Source organism: Phodopus roborovskii, unplaced genomic scaffold (genome assembly GCF_943737965.1).
Source record: "Phodopus roborovskii unplaced genomic scaffold, PHOROB, whole genome shotgun sequence".
NCBI lineage: Eukaryota > Metazoa > Chordata > Mammalia > Rodentia > Cricetidae > Phodopus > Phodopus roborovskii.
In genome coordinates, this window is record NW_026125577.1 from 482,081 (window position 1) to 508,901 (window position 26,821).

The 26,821-nt window shown below is 42.5% G+C and overlaps 1 protein-coding gene and 1 pseudogene across 1 annotated transcript in view; one reads left to right on the forward strand and one right to left on the reverse strand.

Moving 5' to 3' along the window:
* Positions 1-8,986, forward strand: part of LOC127217022 (alpha-ketoglutarate-dependent dioxygenase alkB homolog 6-like) — a 169,123-nt pseudogene extending 160,137 nt beyond the window's left edge.
* Positions 1-26,821, reverse strand: part of Galm (galactose mutarotase) — a 51,994-nt gene that overhangs the window by 20,918 nt on the left and 4,255 nt on the right. The window contains exons 2-4 of the mRNA XM_051177874.1: positions 22,712-22,866; positions 15,689-15,895; positions 11,304-11,385 (exon numbers count right to left, since the gene is read on the reverse strand). Coding sequence (XP_051033831.1) covers positions 11,304-11,385; positions 15,689-15,895; positions 22,712-22,866 — 444 coding nt within the window. The remainder of the gene's footprint in view (positions 1-11,303; positions 11,386-15,688; positions 15,896-22,711; positions 22,867-26,821) is intronic.

The following is a 26,821-nucleotide window of genomic DNA, read 5'->3' on the forward strand; positions in this document are numbered from 1 at the left end:
ATTCAAAGTCTCATCATCCTTCAGCATCTTTGCGAAAGGAAGACCCTAAGAAGCTCTAGGCACCCTTGCTGGACTTGGGAGAGGGAGAGACATGAGTGATAAACCAGACCTCTAAATTAGTGATCAGAACTCTAGCAAAAACTTCCACTATGACAAATTCACTTGAGTAAGCCAGCAATTTTCACAGGAATTCCATGGAGCCTGGCCAAGTGTTCACTTCTGAGCCATCTTTCTGCCAAATTTCCAGCAGGCTGGCTCATGTTTGCCAATCTTGTAGCAGTAGGTGATGTGTTTCCTAGCAGGGAATACAAGTAGCTCAAAGAGTTATTCTGGAGTCTTACAAAGCTGTTCTTGGGATCATTTTGTGGAGAGGTCCTCAGAAATGTGTCCTTTGCAAAACATCATTGTCATCAGGAGAGTCCCCAGGGAACCTGCTGTTTAGGCAGGACCTATCCTAGAACAAGCAGCTCTAATGCCATGGGCCTAATCTTTTACTGTCACTCTTCCCTCCCTCTGTCCCTCTGTCTCTTCTTCTACCATGCAGATTCTAGGACTCAAACTCAGGTCATCAGGCTTGGTATAAGTGCCTTTACCCATCTTGCTAGCCTTCTTATTTATTTAATTTAGACACAGGCTTTTGCTATAAATCTGGGGCTGCCCTTGAACTCACTATGTATCAAACTTGCTGCAACCTTCCTGCCTCAGCCTTCAGAGTGCTGGGGTTACAGATGTATACCACCAAGCCTGGCTTTAGTCCCAGTCTCAAGTGAACTTTATTTTTATTTGTGTGTATGTTTTTTTTTTTTTTTTTTTTTTGCCTGCCTGTATGTTTGTGACCCATATCTGTGCAGTGCCTTCAAAGGACCCAAAGGGACAATAGGTTTCCTGGAACTAAAGTTAAAGCTGGTTGTGAGCTGCCACTTAGGTCCTTGGGATCCAACCTAAGTCCTCTGGAAGAACAGGCAGTACTCTTAGCCTCTGATCCATCTCTCCAGCCTTACCTGTACTCTGTAGCTTTCCTTTGTTGAGAACAAAGATATGGGCACCTCTGTATGTTCCCAATGCAGGCAGAACTTAGCCAGTTTGTTCAGTATTACTCCCCTAGGACTGACACAGTACTTGGCACCCAGTGGATTTAATATCAATATCACCTGGAGATGGAAACTGGGAAAAGAAGGAGTGGAAAACAGACCTGGAGCTGGAGGGAGGGGCTTGTCTCTAGACCTGCAGGGCTGCGGGCAACAGCTGGCACAGGGTTTCTACCTGCAGCGTGGACCAGTGTGCTTGCCATCTCTATCTTCTGTGTTTGAGAGCCCAGGCCTGAATCCTGACACAAGCTGATAGACCCATACAGGCCATTTCATATATCAGATCAAGCAGAAATAGCAGCCAGCTACTCCAAGTCCTTCACTACTGCTGCTTCTCTTGTGGAACTTGGGGACATGCTTGCTTGGTGGGCCACCTCTCTCCTTTAGCTCACCTTCTAATTCCCTTCAGGAAGAGAAGTTGTGATGAGCTGGGCAAAACGAAACAAAACACCCAACCCTCCCTGAAATTCCTCAACAGGCAAACACTATCGCTCTTCTCAGAAGTAAGGGTTACCTTAACGTGCACAACTACCCAGGAAGGCAGCCACAGACTTATTACCTCGAGGGAGGGGAAAGATAAGAAAACCCCTGTGCAGACCCAAATGGCTTGGCCAGCTCACACAGGGTCTTCCATAGGCTCTCATAGCTCCTGGAGCCTCTTAAATACTTTCATCAGATTTCCGGACACATGCCACCAATAAAGAACATCTTGGCTAACATTCCACATAGTCTTTGGGTCAGAGTATTAGAACTGGGACAAGATGTCAAAGTTCAGCTCTTCAGATTTACCATATTTGGTTGATAAGGACTAGAGTTCTCTTAGCTGACTCCAAGGCATGGCTGGTGGGGACAGAACCTGGTTTTCTGAATCCCAGTTCTCACACCACACTACATCAACACACTGCTAACAACAATGCAAGGAGCAAGGTGTATTGTGGTACACCTTTAGTTCCAGCACTTGGGAGGCAGTCAGATGGATATCTGTGTTCAAGGTCATCCTGGACTACAGAGTGAGTTCCAGGACAGCCAAAGGTACATAGTAAGACCCTGGCTACAAACACAAACACACACACACACACACACACACACACACACACACACACACACCAGCTACAAGGGAGGCTACAGTGGAGACTTGGGGGGAATGGCAGCTGTTCCTAGGCATACAGATAATTTCTTAATTGGTTTCATTTTTGTATTTAGCATTGATTAGGGTTTTTAAAGATTTTTTTTTTTTTTTTAATGCTGGGCATGGCAGCACACACCTTTGATCCCAGCAGTAGGGAGGCAGAAGCAGGTAGATCTCTCTAAGTTTGAAGCCAACTGGATCTATAGAGTGAGAGCTGCACAGTGAGCCCCTGTCTTAAATGTACGTATTAATTTTATATCGATTTTAACATTTTTTTTAAATTTTGTGTATGCCTTTGCATATCTGTGCACGTATGTAAGTGCACACGAGCACATATGTACAACAGCTTACATTTGGAGGTCAGAGGACAATTGTGTGAGCTAGTTTCCTCCTCTCACCACATGGAACCCAGGGACTGGACTCATGTCCTTAGGCTTGGTGGTGGATGTCTTTTACCTAGGTTAGTTCTAGCTTTAAACCAAAGACATCAAACCTGTCTTTGGTTTTACAACTATCCCGATAGATAAATAGATATGTGTGTGAAACATCTTTAGCTGTGGATGAACAGAAAGAGGGGTCTGCACCAGTAAGAAACTCTTCATGGCATCAGACATTACCAAAACCATGCACGGGAAACAAAGCTGATTTGGAGAAGGTCAGAAAGGACAGTCAAAAAGAAAGTATGAGTCTTGACAGGTAAAAAGGGGTTTATGAGGCTAAGTGGGTATTTACATCCTCTTGCGGGGGGGGGGGGGGGGGAGATATGTTCAGAGACTGTTGAGGTATGAGCAGGGCATGAAAAGAGCATCCTGGGAAGCAGCAGGTTAGCAATGTAAAAAAAAAAAAGGGTCTATGTGTGTAGATTGCTTGTTTTGAGATGAGGTGTCATGTAGCTCAAGCTAACCTCAAACTTCCTATGTAGTCAAGTGTGACCTACAACTTATAATTACCTTGCTCCTGAGTGCTAGGATTAGAGGCATGCACCACTACACCCAGTTTATGCAGTGCTGGGGAAAGAACCCTGAACTTTCACACATGCTAGCCAAGTAATCTACTAACTGAGCTACATGCCCAGACCCTACAAAGATATTTCAAAGATGTAATTATCAAAGACTTGCATTTTAGATGCATTTAGGAACCAAGTGGTTTTATTTTCAGTTAGAGAGTAATCATGTAGAGTCACTTGTCTATTCTTTATTGATCAAATTTATGTGCCCATAATATAAGAGAGGAACTGATTAGATCGAAAACAAAAAAAGTCACCTAACCAGGAGAGTACTGTTGAAGATGGAGTTGTATAGTCAATGTGAAAGATTAAAGGGACAGATTTGAGGAACACCAGGAACTAAAAATCAGGAGGACCTAATGACTAGGGATGGATATGGGGGAAGCAAGGAGGAAAGAGAAATGTCTCTGTGGATGACTGAAATAAATACCTTGGGCATCATTTTAGGATTATATGAAGACTTGAGGAGTTTTCCGTGGGAAGCTCCAGAGAGATTAACACCCATATACCACCACTCAAAAGCCTGTCTTCACCTGCAGTGTCTTGGAAACAAGAGGTGACCTTGGAATTCGTTATTTCTTCGGAGGAAAAACATATCCACTCTAGAGAAGTAATTAGATTATCGACAGGATTGAAGGTTGGACAGAGAGAGGTTGAAATAAAATAGAAACATCTTGCTGGGCCTCCTGGACAGCTTTGTGGTTAAGTCTTTCGACCAGATTCTAATTTGGTCAAAATGGGGTTGCTTTCATGTGATTTTTACAAAGAACTTTCAAAAACACATAGTAGCAGGAACAGCAGGTGAATGCAGATTGGGAGGGGGACCGAGAAGGCTGGGTAAAACTTTTTAAAAATAAGATATATTTTCTCAAGGAAAGGAATTTTAAACATGTTTTAAAAAGCTAATGTTACTATAACAAGCAGATGAGCTGTGTAAAGCATTAATTTCTGCTTTCTTAATCCCTTATATACTACAGAGACAACACAGCAAAAACAAACACAATTGTACACAGTGATGTCTTGGCTGGACAGCTTGCCTCCTAATCCCTCCATTCTGTGCAAGAGTGGAATGTAGAAATTGAAGGCTGGGAATGAATTCACCACTGGGTTAGATGCTCTTGTGCTAACAGTTAACTGGCTTGCTACCAGTAGGGTCCCAGTTTTCTCTTGCTGCTGGGGGGGGGGAGGGGAAGGAGGACAAGGCACTAAAATCAGGCCCTGAAGCCAACCACCTAACACAATTCAGATACCAGAGTCAGGGAGATGGCTCAGGAGTTAAAGGGCTTGCTATGCAAGCATGAGAACCCAAGTTTGGACCCCATGATCCATGTAAATGCTGGGCAGAGGAGGTACCTTCCCTGTAATCCCAGTCTTGGAAGGAGGACACAGAAGAGAGCTGGCTAGGGAGACTGGCCCAATACCTGAGATCTGGGTTTGATTGAGCGACTCAAAGAATAGGTAGAAGAGAGACTGAGGAAGATTCCAAACACCAGTTTAAGGCTTCCTCATGTATGTGTGTGAGTGTGTGCATACATGCATACACACACACACACACACTGATGCACAACACACATACTCATAAACATGGAAAAAGAAATATGATACTAGAGTTTTTTATATTCTTAACATTGTTATATTATCTGTTCTTTCTTGTAAGAGGCCTTGATGAGTTTCATTTCAGAACCAGATCTGACTACAACACAGGAAGCAAACACACTCAAGAGGACCCAAGATGCCCTGATGAAAGCAGGCTTCCAACATTGTAAGAAGAGTAAATGTTGCACCAGCAGCAAAGATTTTCATTTGTTTGTTTTAAGTAGCTTTTAAAAACAATTGCTTTGAAGAAACAAAGTTAACTGCCAACATGCAATCTATCACAGCTGAAAGCACAGCTACAAACCTGAGCTGTGGGTTAAAATGGAGCTCTCAGCCTCACAGAGCCTTCTGCAAGGGCAGCCTGCCAAGGTGCAAGAGAGGTCTCAGTGAACTCAGAAGTTTCAAAAATGTCATCCTGAGGAGTAGCTTTGGCAGCTAGGCAATGGATTATATACAAAATATTTGTCTTATTTAATGCATGTTCTTTTCCTTTATTTTTCTTATTTTCTTTTGACATGGGATCTATGTTTGCTTAGGCTGACCTTCAAGTACTCCTCCTGCTTCAGCCTCCCAAGAAGTTGGAATCCCAGAGTATATGACTCGACTTGGCTTTTTGTTTGTTTGTTTTCAGATGGAGGGGCAAAGATGCCAGCCTGATATCTGAACAATGAACACAGAAGGGATATTTCCTGTTTGTGTTATAAACCTCTAGGACTGGTAAGACTTCCCTATGGATAAAGTACGGGTGACTTGCCCATTTGGTTGGGCCCATGAAGGCTGGGCATGTCCCTACTGATACAGAGACTTAGGAAGGAGGACAGCCTCTTCATATAAGAGAGGGACAAAGAAGTCGTGTGTGTGCATGTGCACACGCGCATTCGTGTGTGTGTGTGTGTGTGTGTGTGTGTGTGTCTGAGCACGCGTGCATGCCAGCTGTCCTGATATTCTCCATATTCATGGATAAGTTTTTTTTTTTTTTTTTTGCTGCCTCTTCTACTAGGTAGCTAACTAACTCCTGGAATACCTCGAAATATGGGGGATGTGGGGATAATGGAATGATGGGTGGGCCCTCTGTGCTGGTTTTGGAATTAAATCATCAGCTATGGAACTTTGATTAATGTTAAGATCCATGGAAACTGGAGAGATGGCTTAGCAGTTAAGAGCACTAACCACTCTTGCAGAGGACCCATGTTCAGTTCTCAGCATCCACATGGTGGCTCACAATACAATACCCTCTTCTGATCTCCTTAGGCACCAAGTACACAATGGTGCACATAGATATAGGCAGACAATGGTACACATAAACAAATCTATAAAAGTCAGAGGAAGTCTTGGTAGGCTTCACACATCTGTTCTTGATAGAAAGTGGGTCAGGTATGTGGATTCTCCCACCACCCAGACGCAATGCAGCAGTGGTTAGCACCCACTTTTGAAGAAGCTTCCAAAAGAATCATACAGCTTGTTCATGAATGTTATGGTGAACTGTGGCAGCATCTAGGACTGATGGACACATGAGTAGGTGGGAGAAAGCCATGAATATTTCATGGGCTCTGCCAGTGTCCTAATGGATTTGAAGAGTGATGCAACCATCGTTGCACACTTGCCTCTTCACAGAGCTACAGAAAGGAAAAGCTACGAGCAATGACTGATGTCCTGATATTAGTTTATAATAACTGTCTCATTGGTACACTGAGATTCGCTGGGGTGATCAGCTATCATTGTTCTTTAAAAGTGAAGTGTTCAGCTAATGCATCAGCTTGCAGGTAGAAGTACTTCCCACCATGCCTGACAATGTGAGTTCAATCACCAAGACTCATATGGTGGAAGGGACAAACCTGAAAATTATCTCTTACCTCCACACTCCCACCATGGCACTCATGCACCCATCCATACACACTTGCCCCCATACACCCCACAATAAATAAAAATAAAACATAATAAAAAATGTAAAGCTAAATGTTCCTTGTTTTGAAATTAAAGATTTCCCACTTCAGTGGTGTTAATAAAGTTTTTTTGGTTGTTTTTTTTTTTTTTTTTCTTGGTTTGGGAATGTAGCTCAGTAAGAGCTATATGCTGGCCAAGCTTGCATGATGGTTTTGGGTCCAGTTCCCAGAATACACATGCATGTGTGCACACATGTCTTTCTTATATGAAAGAATGATGATTATAAATAATAGCTAGATATTTTCTTATTTTGAAAAATGTATTTACCTCTGTTCATTTTACTCAACTTAGTTTTTCAAAGGTTTTCAGTAAGATACAGTTGGTCTTTACATCTACAACTACCACAATTATGGATTCAACCCACCAAGGAGCTAAACTATTTAGGAAAAAAATACTAGATCTGTACTGGACATGTACAAATTTCTCTTTTAATTCTTCCTAAACAGCACAGTACAGCAGCTGTTTAAATGGCATCTGAAATATGATAGTATATGCCATAAATATAGAGATGGTGTCAACAGCTAGAAAGGGAGGCTGGGCGTGGTGATAAACACCTGGTCCCAGCACCCAGGAAACAGATGCAGGACGATTGTAAATTCAAGGCCATTGTGGGCTACACAGTGAATTGCAGCCCAGCAAGGATTACAGTGTGATATTCTATCTCAAACCAAACAAATAAAAACAAGATAAAAGGGTAGGGCATTTGCAAACACTATGCCATTTTATATAAGAGACGGGCAGAGGAGGATTTTGGTATCCATAGCAGGTCCTGGAATGGAGCCCCAAAGTCATATAGGGACAACTACTTAACATATGCATTTGCAATTTGTTTTTAAAAAGAGATCTGTTTTATTATTTACTTGTGTGTGTGTGTGTGTGTGTGTGTGTGTGTGTGTGTGTGTGTGTGCTCACACACATGCATGCATAAAGGTATGTAGGTACCCTTTAGGAGGCCAGAGATTGAGTAGTTTCAGGCAGCTGTAAGCTGTCTGATACAGAAGTGGGAATCAAACTCAGACAAGAACAGTACACACTCTTGGTTGCAAAACTGTGCTTTATGGGTCTTCTAACTTGAGAAAATAAAAATCTGGATACCTTATATAGGTGTTCTAATTTCCTTAAAAGTATCTTTATCTTATTGTAAATTATGTGTGAGTACTGGGGTGGGGAGGTGAGTGTACATGAGTGTGGGTGCTGGTGGAGGCCAGAGGCTTTGGATTCTCAGGAGCTGGTGTTTTAGCAGCTGTGAGCCAGCCAATATGGGTGCTGGGATATGAACTCCAGTCCTCTGGAATAACAGTATGCACGCTTAACTGATAAGCCACCTCTCCAGCCTATCTCCACCCCCTTTTTGAGACAATGTATGGAAGTAACCCAAGCTTATCCTAAACAGCCTATTTTCTGCCTATTTGTAAAAGAGGAAATGGGAATCTGTGAGGTTAAATGTTAAAGCATTACTCAAACACAGAAGACCTTTATCCTGGGTAAGAACCAAGTAAGAGTTGGGCGTGGTGGTGAGCATGCATGTGATACCTGATCACTGAGGGATTGGGGCAGCTTTCTATATAGTCCCAGGCCAGCCAAGATTAATAAAGTGAAGACTAAGACAGGTCTCTTGCTACCAGAATTTGAAACTCTTAGCTCTCACTCAACAAGCGTTAAATCTCACCCTACTGGCATTTGCAATATGGAACTGAGGCAAAGGAGACTTTTATGCATGTTACTACACTCCATGTTAGGCTCGACTGTGCTCTGCTGGCTCACAATCATCACATATTTCAGACACCAGATGTGCTTCTCATTAGGTTAAAAAACAACAGCATGGTATAAGACAAATGCACATGTCTATTTCATTTATAAGCTTACCTTCTCTCTTATCAGTCACAAACAGAAGCCACTACTATAATGTTATAATGCAATAACTCTGCATCTAGGACAAGAAGGCTGGCTTATCCCTGCTCATCTATTGAATCACATAAATATCAGATGTTGACACATGTTAGTGAGACAGACAGGAAAGCCTTGAAATCCAGCTCAGCAACCAGGAAAATACTCAAAGCTGAGATGCCAAAATTTTTAGTCCATTTATTTCAACTTCTCATTATTATTCCATTTTTTTAAACTTGGGGACAGTTTTACTAAAGTTTGAGAAAAAATTAGGATGGGGGGTGGGGGACTGTTGTAACTCTTGGCAGCTGCCAGGAAGAGGGAGATGGAGAAGACAATTGGAGAATGCAATGACCTTCTCGGTGGAGGCCTGGCACACAGCTGCACAGTACATTGCTGAATGGAGGAGGCTTTAGAGAAAGAGTAAGAATGCCCAGAGTGCCAGATAAATCAAGTTTAGGCTTTTTTACAAGTATCTGGAGAAATAGAGAGTGAGAGAGAAAAGAAAAATTAAAAGTTGTATTTTTCTAAGTTCAGAAAAAGAAATGGGTGGGCTCCATCCACGAGGCTATATGGTGGATGTTGTTTGTGTATTTGTTTGTTTGCTTGCTTGTTTTTGAGGGAGAGAGGGAATCTCTTATGTTTTTGATTGTGTGCCTAGCCTTTAACAGCTGAGCCATCTCTCCAGCCCGAAAGGGAGTCTCACTATGTAGCCTTGGCTGGACTGAAACACATAGAGATCTACCTGCCTCTGCCTTCTGAGTGCTGAGATCAAGTGTGGGTGCTCCAGGTACTGCCTCCAATTAATTTTACAGTTACTGTATTTATGTAAGTTTCCAATTACCGACTTAATGCTGTTCAGCATGTAGGCCCATATACTTAACCTTTTTTTCTTTGTAAAAAAATTTTAACTTTATTATTATTAAGGTATGTGTACATATGACAAATACATGTATCATAGCCTGTGAGTGAAGGCCAGAGGACAGACAACTTTGTGGAATCAGATTTCTCTTTTTATGCTTATACGGGTTCCAGAGATCAAACTCAGGTCCAGCTTGCACAGTTAAGTGCCTTTACCTATTAAGCTGTCTCACTAGCCTCTCCCCTCCCTGTAATGGGTTGAATGAGAATGACCCCTTCCCCAGTAGATGGAACTGGTTAGAAAGGATTAGGAGGTGTGGCCTTGTTGGAATAGGTGTGGCCTTGCTACAGAAAATGCATTACAGGGGGATGGGCTTTGAGGTTCCAAATCTCTCTCTCTCTCTCTCTCTCTCTCTCTCTCTCTCTTACTCTCTCTCTCTCTCTCCCTCTCTCTCTCTCTGTCTGTCTCTCTCTCCCCTCCTTTCCCCGTTCCAGGTGGATCAGATGTAAGCTCTTAGCTACTGCTATGGCACCATGCTTGCCTGCTGCCATACTCCCCATCACCCCATCTTGGTGGTCACAGACTAACCCTCTGAAACTGTAATCAAGCTCCCAATTAAATGCTTTCTTTTATAAGTTGCCTTGGTCATGGTGCCTCTTCATAGCAATAGAATGGTAACTCCAACAGCTACCATACCCAGTACCCTATAAAAACTTTAAATTTGCACCAGTAAACACAAATCAACAGTGTTAAAAATACCTAACACTTTCCTTGTATAAGATAGGTGTCCAGGCTTGGTGTTGGTGGCACACACCTATAGTCCCAGCTCTTGGGAGGCAGAGGCAGGCGGATCTCTGTGAATTCAAGGCCAGCCTGGTCTACAGAGCTAGTTCCAGGACAGCTTCCAAAACAGTACAGAGAAACCCTGTCTCGAAAAGCCTAAATAAGTAAGTAAGTAAATAAATAAATAAATAAATAAATGGACAGGTGTTGTTCTTTAGTTACAGTTATAAGAATAAAAGCTGGAGAAGGCGGGGAGGTGGTGAGTGATCCCGGGTGAGGGTCCCAGGTCAGTGGGGTCCAAAGGTAAGGGACCACATGGGAGAACATAGCAGGTTCCTTGGCAGGTGAGGCAGGAGGGAATAACACGGCAGGCAGATAGAGCTTAAATGAGGAGTTTATTTAGAAAGGGAAGTGAGGGAGAAGGGAAGAGACATAGAGGCACCGGGAACAGAAGAGGAGAGAGGGGAGAGAGAGAGGGAGGAAGAGAAGAAGAGAGGGCAGCTGGTGGCTAACCAAAAGCAGGAGAGAGAGAGGAAAAGAAAGCAAAAGAGAGTGTAAGTTGGCAGGGGTCTGACTTTTAAAGGAGTCCTTTACACCTGCCTGCAGACTAGTACTCACAGAACTGTGGGCTGACCAGAGTACTGCCTGAATACAATCTGCTAGGTGATGCCTGGGCAGTATAATGCCTGAATCCTTACAACAGGTGTCCAGTAAAGTGAAGTCATTTTTCATATTTTTCACTTTGAATTTTTGAAATAATTTCAGATTTACAGAAATGTGGTTTAAAAGAGTACATCTGTGCTACACTTTTCATCTACTTCCCTTATTGTTGACATCTTGTATAAACATGATGCACATATCCAAACTGAAAAGACTGACATTATTATGTTAGTTAGCTAAACCACCATTTTTACCTAGTAAAGGTGAACACAGCAATGGTTTACACAGTAATGCCTTTTCTTTGGCTGTGAACTGTTGCTCTATATGACATAATTTAAATTCACTGACCTGTAGGAATCAGAGTCTCATCCACAGGCAAATAGGCCTTGGCTGCTATGGTGACTTCATGATCATATATATTTGGGGAGCCCTGGGAAGGAAAAGAGAAAGAAAAAAATTTACTGCTTGGGTATTTGGGGGGGGGGGGAAGTGAGGGTTGAGACAAGGTCTCTCTATGTAGTCTTGGTGTCTTGGAACTCACTACATAGACTAGGCTGGCCTTGAACTCATAGAGATCCACCTGCCTCCTCCTTAGACACCACATCTGGCTGGTTTTATTTTATATATTCACTTCATAACTTCTGCAAAAATGTCTATAAGCATTGACAGTTAACTGGTGACTATGATTAATAAGATCACTTAAGGGTAGGTAGACAGAGCCTCCATTGCCACCAAGTTTGGAAGAAACTATCAAATGTGATTGTAGGGTGGGCAAGGGGCCCAGTGTGTAAAGGCACTTGTTGCCAAGCTTATATCCAGGATCCATAGGGTAGAGAAGAGAATCAACTCCTATAAGTTGTCCTTGGACCTCTGTAAATAATCCATGTCGTGTATGTGTATGCACACATAAAGACAATTTCAAAAAAAAAAAAAAAAAAAAAAAGAAAAAAGAAAAAAGAAAAAAAAAAGAAAAAGAAAGAAAAGAAATTGGCTTTAGCATGCAACTCTCTCACATACGAGATAAAAAGGTAAAAAGATGGGGGTGGTCGGGGAGTGGGGGCTAATCTATAACACAAGTCTTGGATAGCCAGAAACCACTTTCATGTTCATCAGAGAAGGCTACCTGTCACTCTTCTCTGGCTTAGCTCCTACCCACAGGACACATTCCCTGTCATGCAGCAGGAGTAAGAACTGCAGCCCCTGCTTCTGAAAATTCATTCTTTCAGGGAGACCAAAGTCTGGTCTAGGAAGCCCTGGTCAGTGGTCAGTGGTCAGAAGGCCCAGGGTGATCCAGTTCTAGCTCTTGCTGCCATGTCCCCAGGGAAGTCACAAAGTCTTCTAGATTTGAGTTGTTTTGGTAGAAAACAGAGAAACGGAGCACAGATTATTAATATGCTGTTTTTAAACTGGAAATTACTTTTATTCATATGAAGACATATGAGCATTACTTATTTCTAATATCTTAAAGCCACACAACAGAAAATGGGGAAGAGCATCCAAGTGAGAGCTTTCACTTCATGATTGCTCAGAAATCAGCTAAACCAAGGTTTCTTAGCTAGGGGGGAGTTTTGCCCTCAGAGGCACATCTGCAACGTCTGGACACATATGGCTGCTGCTTTTTAACCTGGAAGAAGTCAAGGATGCTGCCGAACATCCAAATTGCACAGAAGCCTCTGCTGTCACCACAAATTGTCTCACCCAAAATGTCTGTGCCAATTCTGAGAAACCCTGAGCAAAGTTCTGCAGAAGCCTGGTTCCAGGGAGATGAGCAATGAGTGGACATGGATCTTTATAGTCAGAAAGACTCAGGTCACATAGTCAAATGAATCATTCTTGGAAGGGTGGTCAAAGTTCAGAAACATGTAAGTCCATGTCTAAACACAACAGAAATGTTCTTCATGTCATTGCCAGGAGGCCGTGCTGCTGAGGCACCAAGGAAGGTTTGCCCCAGAAGCAAAAGCCTATCCTGACAGCAGGAGAGTCCCAAAGCATAAGAGCCAGGCCTGAGCTAATGTCATCCAGTGAGGGAAGCCTGGTGGAGATGATACTCTCTAGTCTCCTGCCTAGCCTGTGTCCAGGTCTTTACTCCCCTTCCCCAGGAGCCTGCATCCTTGCTGCCATTCCTTTGTAAAAGATAAATACCTATTTATGACCAGAATGTTGTTCTGATTTGTGGCTATGGACTGATTTCTTCTCTTCTAGAATTTCACATAAATGTCATCCCATAGTAGATAGCCTTTAGCATCTCCTATCTATGTCACAACACAATGCTCTTGAATGTGACAAGTCACTGGATCAGTGATTTGGTCCTTTGTATTGCAGGTCTAGTATTGTTGGGCTTTATACAACTCTCCTATAGATAAACATGTGGTTTGTTTCCCATGCTTTCACAATAGGAACAAAGCTGCGGAGGAATTTCCTTGACTGTTTTTTCTTTAAAAAAAAAAAAAATGTTTTAAGCTCTAAGGCAGAAGAAAATAAACAAAATAAACAACATGAAAACCAAACACCAAATACATGGATGAAATATTAGAAAGGGCGAGGAGAGATGATGTGTATTGGGAGCCCATCCTCTGAACAGCCCAGGCATTTCTGCACTGAAGAAACAAATGTATTTTCTGTGTCTTCTGGTCTGGAAATATGCACTGGTCTATGTTGGTGGAAGATTACTGTCAGACTCACTTCCTTTCCAGACCAATAAAAACTTGTCAGGAAACACTCGAGGCCCATCTCTGAGTTCAGTGTTTTGTTTCTTTTTTTTCCTGGTAATTCCCTTGATTGTTGCTTGTTGTAACCACACTGTTCACATGTATAGTCCATTGTGATCAGCACAGGCCTTAAAGACCTGTTTGTGCATTGGCATAGCTATTGTCTTGCAGATGACAGACAAGAGTTTTCTACCCAAAAGCTACAGCAACTCCTCTGCCATCAGCTTCCCTTCTCCTGGAAGGAATCAGACTTGTTGACTAATGTAGGCTAGGTCATATATGCAGGGAGGAGGACCCCTCCATAATCTTTCTGTTTTAATGCCCTTGCTGGCAATTGAGTAAAGCGTGGGTCACACTTCTGGCTGAAGAAAGATGAGGCAAAGCATGGGGGGGAGGGGTGTTTTTGAACAGTGTCCTCATTGTTCTTGGAAAAGAAAGCAGTCCTGTTTTATCTTTGGAGATGGGTACATAAGGATGAGACTCCTGGAGCTATGGCAGCCATTCTGTGATGATCCAGGAAACAAGAAGTTTGAAGACAAAAGCCCAAAGACCAAAGATGGTGTGGTGGTTTGAATGACAATGACCTCCATTGGTTCATGTATACTTGGTCCCTATTTGGTGGGATTGTTTAGGAAGCATTAGGAGGTGTGGCCTCGTTGAAGGAGGCTTGTCACTGGGGGGGGGGGGTAGTCTTTAAGGTTTCAAAAGCCCATGCTCTCTCTCTCTGTTTCATGTGTATGGATCAGCGCCATACCTGCCTGCCTGTTGCCATTCTCCCAGTCATGATGGTCATGACTAACCTTCTAAAACCACCTTACAAATAAACTCTTCTATAAGTTGCCTTGGTCATGGTGTCTTCTCACAGTGATAAAAAGTAACTAAGACAGAAGGAAATTGGATAAATGGAGGAAGATGGATCCTTGATGGCACATCTAGTTGCAGCAGAACCACACTGCTTACTTCCCATCTCAAACCTCCATGATGTACTTTCATAGCTCTACTTTAAAAAAAAAAAAAAAAAAAAAAAAAAAAAAGCTTCAATAAGAAAACATGTTCCTTGCTGGGAGGTGCTGACACACACTTTTAATTCCAGCACTTGGCAGAGGCAGGAGGATCTCTGTGGGTTCAAGGCCAGCCTGCTCTACAGAGTGAGTTCCAGGACAGCCAGTGCTGTTATACAGAGAAACCCTGTCTCAAAAAAAAAAAAAAAAAAAAAAAACCAAAAAACCCATCCAAACAACAACAAAGACAACAACATGGGACAGCCTCTCCAACAGGCTAAATATTGGGGGATGACTTTGGCTTACAGGGGACTGTTAATGAGGAAAGGGGCTGTCATCAACTCTACACAACTATCCGACATCATGTTATTTATTTGTTTGTTTTGGTTTTTCAAGACAGGGTTTCTCTGTGTAGCCTTTGCTATCCTGGAACATGTGTTATAGACCAGGCTGACCTCGAACTCACAGAGCTCTGCCTGCCATCTCAAATGTTGTTAAGGGTCCAGATACTAGACTGGTTTCAATGTTTTCACTAACAGCTTCATAAAGTGCTTTGAACACAGCTGATAAAACAAAGTTAGCCTCTATGATGAAACTGAGAACATGTCTAGTAATCTAAAAGGCCAGGTCTTCTAAATTCAAGTCTAGTGCCACCAGAAGATGAAAGAAGCCAGAGCACACACTACCTGAGGCACATTTAAAGGGGCTGGGCACACAGGCTCGTTTCCAACATTTAAGGAAGAAGTACAAGGGGGAACAAATGTGTATTCATGCAACTAGATGAAAGGGAATTCCTGAAATAACCCATCACTCATCTGAACCTTGGCAGGATGGCATATTTATTTGTTCTTCCTCTATGACTTCCATTTTACTGAACATCTATTTAAAGCCAGATACTCTGCTAGGATCATTCTCATCATCAAGGGCATGAGTTCATCTCCATGATGGGCTGGTCTCTCCAACCACATCCCTTAGCCATCCCTCCAGCACTCTGCTATTACAGGACAGAAGGAAGTTCACTTACCTGGCCAGCTAAATTGAAGTAAGAATGGTTGGTCAGATTAACCGGTGTGGTCTGGCTGGCCTGTGCTCTGTAGTTGATTACAAGCTCTCCACCATCCAGGGTATATGTCACCCAGACTTTCAACTCTCCAGGGTAGCCTTCCTCACCATCTGGACTGACTCGAGAGAACTGGACGCCATTGGACAACACCTGAGGGGTCCAAAGGACCTGGGAAGAAGTGTTGAAAGCTGCTTAGTCACTGCCAGTCCACATCAAAATGCCACATTTCAATATTTAAGTAGCAGAGTATTGAAAGGGAGCTGGTTTTGAATAATAGCCTGGAGCTTTGCTCATGTAAAACTGTTTTATGCTTTTGAGGAAAAACATTTTCCTCCTGTCTACTTGCATGTCCTATATTTTCTTCTCTCTCTCTCTTTTGTTTTTTATTTTTATTTTCCAAGACAGGGTTTCTTTATGGCTTTGGAGGCTGTCCTGGAACTAGCTCTTATAGACCGGGCTGGCCTCAAAGTCAGAGACTAGCCTGCCACTGCCTCACGATGGCTGGGACCAAAGGTATGTGCCACCACTGCCTGGACATGATGTGTACTTTAATCTTAGAGTTCCAGTCTGACTAATATAAGGCATAAAAACCAGGAATGTAGCTCAGTTAGCACAGTACTTGCCCAGCATGCATAAAATCCTGAATTCAGTTTCTAAAACCACAGAATTCCTGTCATAGTATCACATGACTATAGCCTCAACATTTGGTAGGCATGAGAATCAAGAGTTCAAGGTCATCCTCAGCTCTTAGGAAGTTCCAGACTAGCCTGGACTGTATGAGATACTATCTTCAAGAACAAAAACTTAATCAACCCCTTTCTACTACTACTATATATAAACATTTATTTATTTATTGCGCTTTTGAGACAGGATTTCTCTGTAGTTTTGGAGTCTGTCTTGGAACTCACTCTGTAGAGCAGGCTGGCCTTGAACTTACACAGATCCATCTGCCTCTGCCTACTGAGTGCTGGGATTAAAGGTATTAGAAGCCAGAGCCATGCACATGCTAGGCAAGTGCTCTCCCACTGAGCTACACCCTTGGTACCTCTGAAAATATTTATTCAAAATACTCTGAGGTTGGCCATGTTTCCTGGGCAGGGTTTAAAGCAAATGTTAGCATGCTTATTCTATTTGGAAGAGTTGCAGCCCACAAGTCAGGAGTCTTGATTTAGGGACTAGGGTGTCCCTCACTTAGTGTATGGCTTTGGGCACCAACCTTTCCCTAAAATGGAGGTACTGAAAAAGTTATCTTGAAAAGGTCTTCTTATTCTAACAAAAATGATTCTAAGAACAAAAGAACTATGGAGAAGTTCTCCAAAAGCACTTTTGCAAATGGAAACAGGAATCCGGGGTTCGCAGTGGAGATTCTCATCTTTGCCCAGGAATCCTAAGCTCATGCACAGCTCTAGTAAAGGGAAATCCAACATTTATCAAGTGCTCGTTATGAGTCACACCTAGCTAGCAACTTCACAAGGGCCATCCCATTGTCTCAGAAGACTAATTGAGGCACTGTTATCCAACGACTGGAGAACTGAAGCTCAAAACAAAAGGAAGTCTGAAACATATGGTTGCCCTCCCCCCTCCTCCCCCCCAGACAGGGTTTCTCAATGTAACAGTCCTGGCTGTCCTGGAACTCAGAGATTCGACTGCCTCCCGAATGCTTGGATTAAAGGCATGCACCACCATCCAGCACTTGTGTCATTTTTAAAAAAGAAAAAGAAACTTATCAAACGGATAAACTGTTCACCACAGGCTACCTGATAGCAACAGTGGACTTGAGCCAGAGTGTGTTCCTACTCCCTCTCCTACAAACTGGCCAGAGTCTCATTGCTATGGAGTTTGGGATAACTAGTAAAGGGCTGAAGTAAAAGAACTTCAGTTGGCTGAATGTTCCTGGGTTGCTTATCTATTTTCCATAAGCCACCTTAAGTAAAGGATTTGGTTCAACCAGGTATAAGTTAACAGTTGAGCCCTGACCATTTCTTATAGCACCAACTAATTTTGCTATCTTGGTTCTAAGTTCAGTGGAGTCAGGTTGCCTATTTCTACATTGCAGGATGGAAGAGAACCCAAGAATACTTCATGATTTAAAGAGAGGTGAGGGTGGAATCTTGCTTAAAAATCAAAGCTGTAATGTGTGCTAGAGCTAGGATTCAAACTTGAGTCTAGCTGCCTATGCTATTCCACATTTTGGTTTCAGTAAATGTATCCTTTAAATTTACATTTAAAAATATTTATTGCTAGGCAATAGTGGTGCAAGCCTTTAATCCCAGCACTCCGGAGGCAGAGGCAGGTAAATCTCTGAGTTCAAGGTCAGCCTGGTCTACAAAGTGAGTTCCAGGATGAACAGGGCTACACAGAGAAACCTTGTCACAAAAAACAAAAATCAAACAAACAAAAAAATTAATTTTTAAAAATTGTATGTGTGTTTGTGTGGGTTAGATGAATAATGCGTCTGTGGAGACCAGAAGAGGATGTCAGATCTCCTGGAGCTAGAGGTAAAGGCAGTTATGAACCACCTGACAGTGCTGGGAACTGAACTTGGATCCTCTTAAAGAGCAATAATTATTCTCTTTTTTCTTTTTCTTTCTTTTCTTTTCTTTTCTTTTTTTTTTTTAAACAGTCCAGGCTGTCCTGGGACTCGATTTGTAGACCAGGCTGGCCTTGAACTCACAGTGACCTGCCTGCCTCTGCCTCCTGAGTGCTGGGACTAAAGGTGTGCACCACCAATGCCCCACCAGCTGTAGCAAGTACTCTTAACTACCCCGAGCCACTCAGCCACCCAGATAACTTTTTTTTCTTTTAAGGATCAGGTGTAGGCTATAGGTTTAGGTTCCAACTGGCCTCAAACATGTGACCTGTTACCTCTCCCTCTTCAGCATTTCCTCCTGGCATGCATAACTGGCCAAATCTCCATTTTTTAACAGAACAGTTATGTTAAACTGTGTCATCTGAATAGAGTTAAAAATTAATAATCTGTTAGACTAGAGGAATAGCCTAAATGGCCAGGTTTTGTTTACTTTACTCCCACTAGAGACTGCTCTTATACAATGTGCATTTGACAGGAAGGGGAGCCCAGAAGGGACAAAGGCATTCCCACAGTGAAAAGCTACATTAAGAACAAATTCACTGAGATCAGAGTATACCCCAATGAACTCCCAGAAATGGTGAACTTCCAAGGCATTCAAAATGGGAGGCCTAGGGATTGGAGAGTTGGCTTAATAGTTAAGAACACTTGTTGCTCTTGCAGAGGACACATGTTCATTCCCAGAATCCACCATAGCTCACAACCATTCATAATTCTACTCCCAGAGAATCTGATGCCCTTTTCCAGGCATGCAGGGCACAGACATACATGCAGGCTAAACAGTTATAGATGTATAATAAAATAATAAATCTAAAAACAAAACAGAAAGGATGTCTGGGGGTGGCAAAACAGGTCTGTGGGCAATAGCATTTACATGGCAAGATGGCTCTGTGGGCAATAGCATTTGCATGCAAGCCTGACAACCTGAGTTTCACTTGTAGAACCCACAGTGAAAGGGGAGAATGGATTTGTAAAACTTGCCCTATGACCTCCACATGCACAGCACGAACAGACATGCATACTGTAGAATATTGGTTAGATAGATGCAATACATTCTTTTATGCTGTGGAACATTTGTTCAATGATGCGAAGATGTGTTGCATTCTTTTATGTTGCATTTGTTTAACTCTGTAAAGCTGTGTTACTTTGCATGCCTAAAACACCTGATTGGTCTAATAAAGAGATAACTGGCCAAGAGTCAGAAGACAGGCAGAGAGAATAAATAGGAGGGAAAAAAGGAGAGGAGGATGCCAGGGGTCAGCCACCCTGCCACATAGCCAGCCATGGAGTAAGAAGTAAAGACAGGTATATAGAACAAAGAAAGGTAAAAGCCCAGAAGCAAAAAGTAGATGGGATAATTTAAGTTAATAAAGACTGCCTAGTCCTTCTCACTCCATGTTGGACGGACAAAGGACCTAAGTTAATGCAGTTAACTCATTAATACTAAAAGACTCTGCTTTTGCATTGGGGAAAAAAGAAAAAAAAAGAAAGACTGGCTAGAAACAAACTAAGCTAAGGCCAAACATTCATAAATAAGACTAAGTCTTATTTGTAAGTGTATTTAACTGGGAGCTGGGTGAAGGTTCAATAAAGAGGAAAGGGTAAAAATAACCAAACACACACACAGAGGCGCACACACATGAACACATATGCCTATACACACAAGCATGCACAAGCACATACAGATAGGTACACATATGAACACACACATACAAAGTTATATACACACAGATACACACACACACACACACATGCACACAACACAAATGAAATTTTTAAAAAATTAAGGACACCTGTTACACTTGTAACTTTAAGGGGAAAAAATCTCCAAATGGAAAATTTTAGGAATTAAATGTTTGAAATAAAATGTTTTTGCCTTGCCACTTAGATTTCTAACCCTTAGAGAAAAGGCACAATGGAAATATTTTATTTTCTTCAGCTGAGTGCCATTCTTATCCATGGATTTCTTGACCCTGGGTTTCCACATTTCTGAAATCTCACATCTTTAGTATTTCTTGTACTATTCCAGTCCTGTCAGGACTCAACTTTCATTAAAAAAAAAAAAAAAAAAAAAAGTGTTGATATAAACAGAAAAAGCACATTATCTACAAACTAAATTATTCATTTATTGTTGAGAGCAAATGAAGAATAAAGCATCAAGTTCAACAGTACTGCTCATGTTACTGTATTAAAACTTTCTACTCCAAACGTCAATGGTTCCAAAAAAAAGTCAAGTCTTTCCCTCCACAGTCATTCTCTGGACTATCCACAGATGGATGGATATTACCTGCTCCTCAAGGACAGTTCAAATCCCACCACCCTCATTGCTATGCACCTGTTCACATCTATGCAGTGCTCCTATACCAGTTATAGAAGGGCCATCCTTGGGACCTCAGGAGCTAAACCTGTTAGGTTCCTGGGTGCACAGAAGGGACTCCCTCTGCTAAAGAACATTGCTATCATTGGAATGTGTCGTTGAAAAGTTTTGTCTGTCAGAACTTTGGATCTCAAATTCATGGTAGGGTATTTAAGGTAAAGAACCTGACAGGTGGTTAGGATTAGATGAGGCCATGGTAACAAGCATAGTCCTGTCCCCATTGTGGTTTTATAATAATAAGAAGAAAGATGTCACGATTATTCTAAGAGGCCTCCTCCATGTTAGGATAAAGCAAAGGGAGAAAGAGCATGCATGTGAAACAAAATCAAAGTCTGGTGCCATGCTCTTAAACTTACAGCTACCAGAAATGTGAGCTCATCTAGACCTTTACCTTAACAAACGACCTGGTTTGTGTACCCAGCTGTACTGACACCAAATGTTCTGAGGCAGGATTAAGGGGATGTACTTGAGCTGGCAGAGAGACTACCTGACATGTGTTTTGGATTCATCACATGAAACTGTGACTCCTGGGCTGGAGAGGTGGCTCAGCAGCTAAGAGAGCTGATGTTCTTGCACAGTGCCCAAGTTTGGTTTCTAGTACCCACATCTTGCAGCTCACAACAGACATAACTGTAGCTCAAGGAACCCAACACCCTCTCTGGCCTACTTTAGGCAAATGCACACACACAAATAAACAATAAAATAAATCTTCTAAAAAACAAATTAGCAATTCTAGCAATGGGGAGCTAGAAAAAAGAGGATCATAAATTGAAGATTATTCTCAGTCACACACACAGCCAGTTCAAAGCCAGCATGGGATCCTGTAAGGAAAAGAAAAGGGGGAGGCAGACAGCTATGCACTTACTATTTGTGTTCATAGAGGGAATATGTGTTAATGAATATCACAAAAATTACAGAAAAAGGAAGAACAAGGTAGATAAAACAAGTTGCTGTTTTGAGGCCCCTCTGAAGATCCTTTTCCCAACTACAGCTGGGTCCAGCTTCCTCTGGGTTAAGGTTTGCTCATGGACCTGGCATCTTGTAGAAATCCTCAGACCTAACACTGGTGGAACTGACACTTCACTCTACAGTCTGCTCTTCCTAGTATAAGAAGCACCTTGCTGAGGAAAGGGAACCAAGAGGGTAGTCTGAGTCTAGGACAGGAGGCTTCTGACAGAAGTTGGGGAGTAACCAACTTCCTTCAATAGAGAAGAAGCAGCGCTTTTAACTGTCACCCACATTCTCATCCTCTCTGGCTAGAGTCTAGGAAGTAACCTAAGCTGCATGGCCCAAAAGAAGGTTACCTTTGTGGTTTTCTCCCTCAAAGCCCAGAATAAGACTGGTCAGAGTTGCTGAGCTAACCCACAGCAGGGCTGGGAAGCACAAGGCAGGGATTTGTACATCACACTGAAGCTGCTTGGTCTACTTGCCTTCCTGACTTCATTTCCCAGGGATCTGGGAGTACCTGTTTAGAAAGGGGGAACTGGAGACAACCTGAGCTAATTTTGGGGAACAAAGCACTTCAGTGGAAAGGTAGACCTAGGTATGGTGCACACTATGCTTGGGGGAGGGAACTAGGACAGATACAAGGAGGTATGTTGGATTGTGTACACTGGTGGTAGCCTTGGAGGACACAAGGACTTACGTGTAGGAATAAGGGTTTGGGGCCAAGCAGGCCGACTATCCTACTAGAAAATTTATATAGCCCTTTGGGGCCCCAGCAGTCACATCTGGTGATCATGCACGGTTTTAACAAGGACTAAAGAAAATAGATGCAAATACCTGTGCAGTAAGTTGTAGGAATAATCATTAATCTGTGTTTCTGAAACCCAGCTCTCTGAGGCTAACTCTGTGTAAGCCATGCCCCGTCTTTCTGAGTTCAAGGCTGTCCAAGTCAGGAACCAGCAAACTCTTTGCTGGATCCCCTCCATAACATGAGTATTCCTGGGCCTGGGATTAAGTCTGGCAGATGCAGGCTTGAAGTGTGCCAAGAGGTGCACCTGTCACATGCTCAACTTACTTTATCAAACCCTCTGAATCCTCCATGGAGACTGTTGGGCTCTCTGTTGATGGGCAGGTGGTACTCCTTCCCATCCACTGTGAATCTTCCTTTGGCAATTCGGTTGGCTACCCTCCCAACCACTGCTCCAAAGTAGGGCTGCTTCTGGAGGTAACCTGCACACACAGACAGGACATAACAGCATCATTTTGTTTGTTTGTTTTTTCAAGGGTTTCTCTGTATAGCTCTGGCTATCTTGGAACTTACTCTATAGACCAGGCTGGCCTCGAACTCAGAAAGATCTGCCTAAAGATCTGCCTGCCTGTGCCTTCCCAGTGTACTACTAAGCCCAGCCTTCCTTTATGTAGTGTTAAATACACACACACACACACACACACACACACACACACACACACACATATTTTGCCTGCATGTATGTCTATGCACAAGTATACCTAGTGCTCAAGGAGGCCAGAAGAGGTCATTGGATCCCCAGGGACTAGAGTTACATACTGTTTTTTTTTTTTTTTGAGACAGGGTTTCTTTCTCTATGGCTTTGGAGCTTGTCCTGGAACCATCTCTTGTAGTTTTAGACCAGGCTGATCTTGAACTCACAGAGATCTGCCTGCCTCTGCCTCCCGAGTGCTGGGACTAAAGGCATGTATCACCACTGCCTGGTGACACACAATTTTTTAAATTTCAAAATCACCATACAATTAGCAAATAAGAGAAGTTTAAGTAAAACACAAGGGTACATGGCAGGCTTGCCAGAAGAAACAGAATGCCCAGTTAAATTTGCATTTCAGATAAGCAATGAATTGTTTTTTATTTGTTTGGTTTGGTTTTTCCAGAAAGGGTTTCTCTGTTTAACAAGTTTAACAACCCTGGCTGTCCTGGATCTTGCTCTGTAGATTAGGCTAACCTCAAACTCAGCTATCTATTACATTTCTCTTGACAGCTACAGGGTATCCTGATGAACATAAAATATTATTGGCTTTGGGGGCAGGTGCTGTAAAAAGTAAAGTTGCATCATTGCAATTATGATTTTGAACATAAGCATACTGTAGCATTTCCCACCCCCTTACGTTCCTCTGTGCTTGGGTTATAGCAGTACAGCAGCAAACATTAAGGATTTTTTGCAGTTTTTTTTTTTAAATACACTAAGAATTATATTCTCCTTCCCCAAGGCACTGTACAACCACCACCACTTCTGATAAACAGAGAATGGGATTCAAGCACATAAAGTCTTTTTTCCACAGTAGTAGGAGATGCTCAGGGTACAGACCCAGAACTGATTAAGCCAGTTACAGCTTCCCATTGCTCACAATAACCATTATGCAAGCTCACTGTCCTGTTTCCTCCCTTGCTAATCCATGATGCTTCTGAGTTCTACTCCCTGAAGATTGTAGTTGCTAACAATCACCAAGAAATTTCTAAATTTCAGACACTGCATTTCACTCTTAGAACTTTTCACCAAGGAAAGAAGATATTCTCTCTCTCTCTTTTTTTTTCTTTCTTTTTTTTTTGTTTTGTTTTGTTTTTTTTTTTTGTTTGTTTGTTTGTTTTTTTCAAGACAGAGTTTCTCTGTGGCTTTGGAGACTGTCCTGGAACTAGCTCCTGTAGATCAGGGTGGTCTGGAACTCACAGAAATCTGCCTGCCTCTGCCTCCCGAGTGATGGGATTAAAGGCATGCGCCACCATCCCCAGTCGGTACTAAGTCAGTAATAAGAGATACTCTTATTACCCCTGTTTCACAGAGAAGTTAAATAATTTGCACCCAGACATCATCGAGCAATAACACCCAGACTTGAATCTTGAAAGTCTGGCTCCAGAGTTTTTATGTTTCTGTTTCTCTATTTCTTTAGGCAGGATCATGTTATACAGTCCAGTTGGGCCTTGTAATTCTTCTTCTACCTCAATTGCTGGGATTAATGGTATGTGTCACTACATGCTTCCTACTCTTGAGTCCATGCTCTTAGGCACAATGTCACTACCAGTTCTCCCCACTATCCCAGGGCAAGTTGTTCCACTAGGGACCCACCCTTCTGAGACATCAAAATCCACTGATGTTCTTGTCCTCATAGAGAATAATGAGGCATTTACATATAACCTATGCATATTCTCTCTCATACTTTGTTTTAAGGGGGTGCTGGGAGTCGAATCCAGGTCCTCTGGAAGAGCAGCCAGTGCTCTTAACTAAGTCATCTCTCCAGCCCTCTCTCACATGCTTTAAGTCACAGATTACATATACTTAACACTTGTAAATATTATATCAATAATTGTTAGACAATGACTAGAAAAAGTCTAAACACCTTAAGTTCAAACACAATCCCCTACCCCAAATTTTCTTGCTTTTTATTATTTTTTTTTTATTTAGTTTTTTAGTGTGTGTATCTGAGGAGGCCAAAAAAGGACCTCACAACTGCCTGGAGCTAGTCACAAGCAATTGTGAGCCATCCAACCTGGCTGCTGGAAACTGAATTTGGGTCCTCTGAAAGAAAAACAAGTATCCCTAACTGCTCAGCCTGTCCTCCCTCCCTCCATCAGTCCATCCGCCTGCCCCTCCCTTCTCCCTCCCTCTCTTGGCAGGGCCTCTCTATGTAACCCAGGCCTGCACTGGGTCCCCAAATGCTGGGATTATAGACATAGGGCACTGAGAATATCTCTCCCAAATGTTTTCAATACATGGTTGGTGGGATCCACAGTTACTGAGGGGAAGGCTATATTTGGAAGCCACAGGTCATTCGGGTCCAGTGGCATCACCACTTCCCTAGAGATGGCAATCTCTGCCTGCCTCCATTCTGTATCCCACCTGTTTCCATTTAAGAAGCTGTGGCTTTAAAACCCCCCTTATAGTGGTTAACCAGAAAGAGTCCAAAGACCCAAACAACCTCTTTTTGGTTTGGCTTCATGTGCATTTTGGCCAGAAAGGGAGTGTTTCCTTTTGCACTCTCCTATAACAAAAGATGGGTGGGTTAACAGAGACAACAACACCAAATGTATCTGGTGACACACTGTGACCAAAGAGACTTCAACTCTAAGAGTCAAAGACTTAAGGTGAGCAGTCCATTTTTGTTCTTGGGTCTGATAAAAGGTGGACAGATATGTAAAAATATAGTTTAATTAAATGGATATAATGCAATAGTGAGGGACTGGAGAGGAAACCCAGCAGGACCTGTCAGATTCTTGCTGGCCTCTTTGGGAAGGAATCCCTCCTCCCAGGTTTGGGGTAAGACCCTTTCTTATTTAGGGGTCATATGACATGGAGCCAGCCAAGGAGGATCAGAGAACTTCTGTATAGCCAACTTAGAAATACGGGGAAAAGAATTACTTTTCTATGTACTGTGGCTGGGTGGATGGGGGAGAGCCATCGGGTTTCTGACTCACATGAAAAAGAAGTCTGGTTTCTGTGGCACGCATTGGTGGAGGATGACGAAGGATGACAACAGGAGCCAGCTGGCCAGAAGCTGCATCTAAGGGCTTCACTTGGGGGCATATTTTCTGAGCCCCAGTTAGACTCACAACCATTAAAAAGTGTGTGTGTGTGTGTGTGTGTGTGTGTGTGTGTGTGTGTGTGCAAAGAAGAGAGAAGGAGGAAGTAACAACAGTATAAACAAACACTTTGTCTGAAAATTGGTTTTGTCTGTTTTTCAGAGGTATCTTGATATATCTGACAAATGCACATGAGACATTCTGCCCAACAAGCTGTTCCAGATATTGGAGACAGCTGCATGTGAGCCAGCAAGGCTCCAGCTCAAACCTTCATTGGGGACCTCTTTCTGCAACAGTGACTCCGCCCTTGGAAAAGAGCCACACTTGCCAGCTCCTTAGTTTGGCTGAGCAGTTTCTAAGGATTAAACCACAAGGACCAAGAAAACATTTCCCCAGTTGTCTCTGGAGAACCTTTCACAGAACAAAGGCATCAAGTATCAAAGCCTTCCCATCCAATCAGGATTGAGAAAAATTATATGCTTAGATCCCAAAGAGGGCATGCCTGAAAGGGTTTTTGAATTGCAGAAAATATTGTTTATCAGTGAAGGATCAAAGTTCTAGGTCTAGCTATGAGTGCTTAGTGAACTCAACTGCCAAGTTGAAAGAGTAGATTTTAAGTTTGTCCTGGTTCTTGAGCCA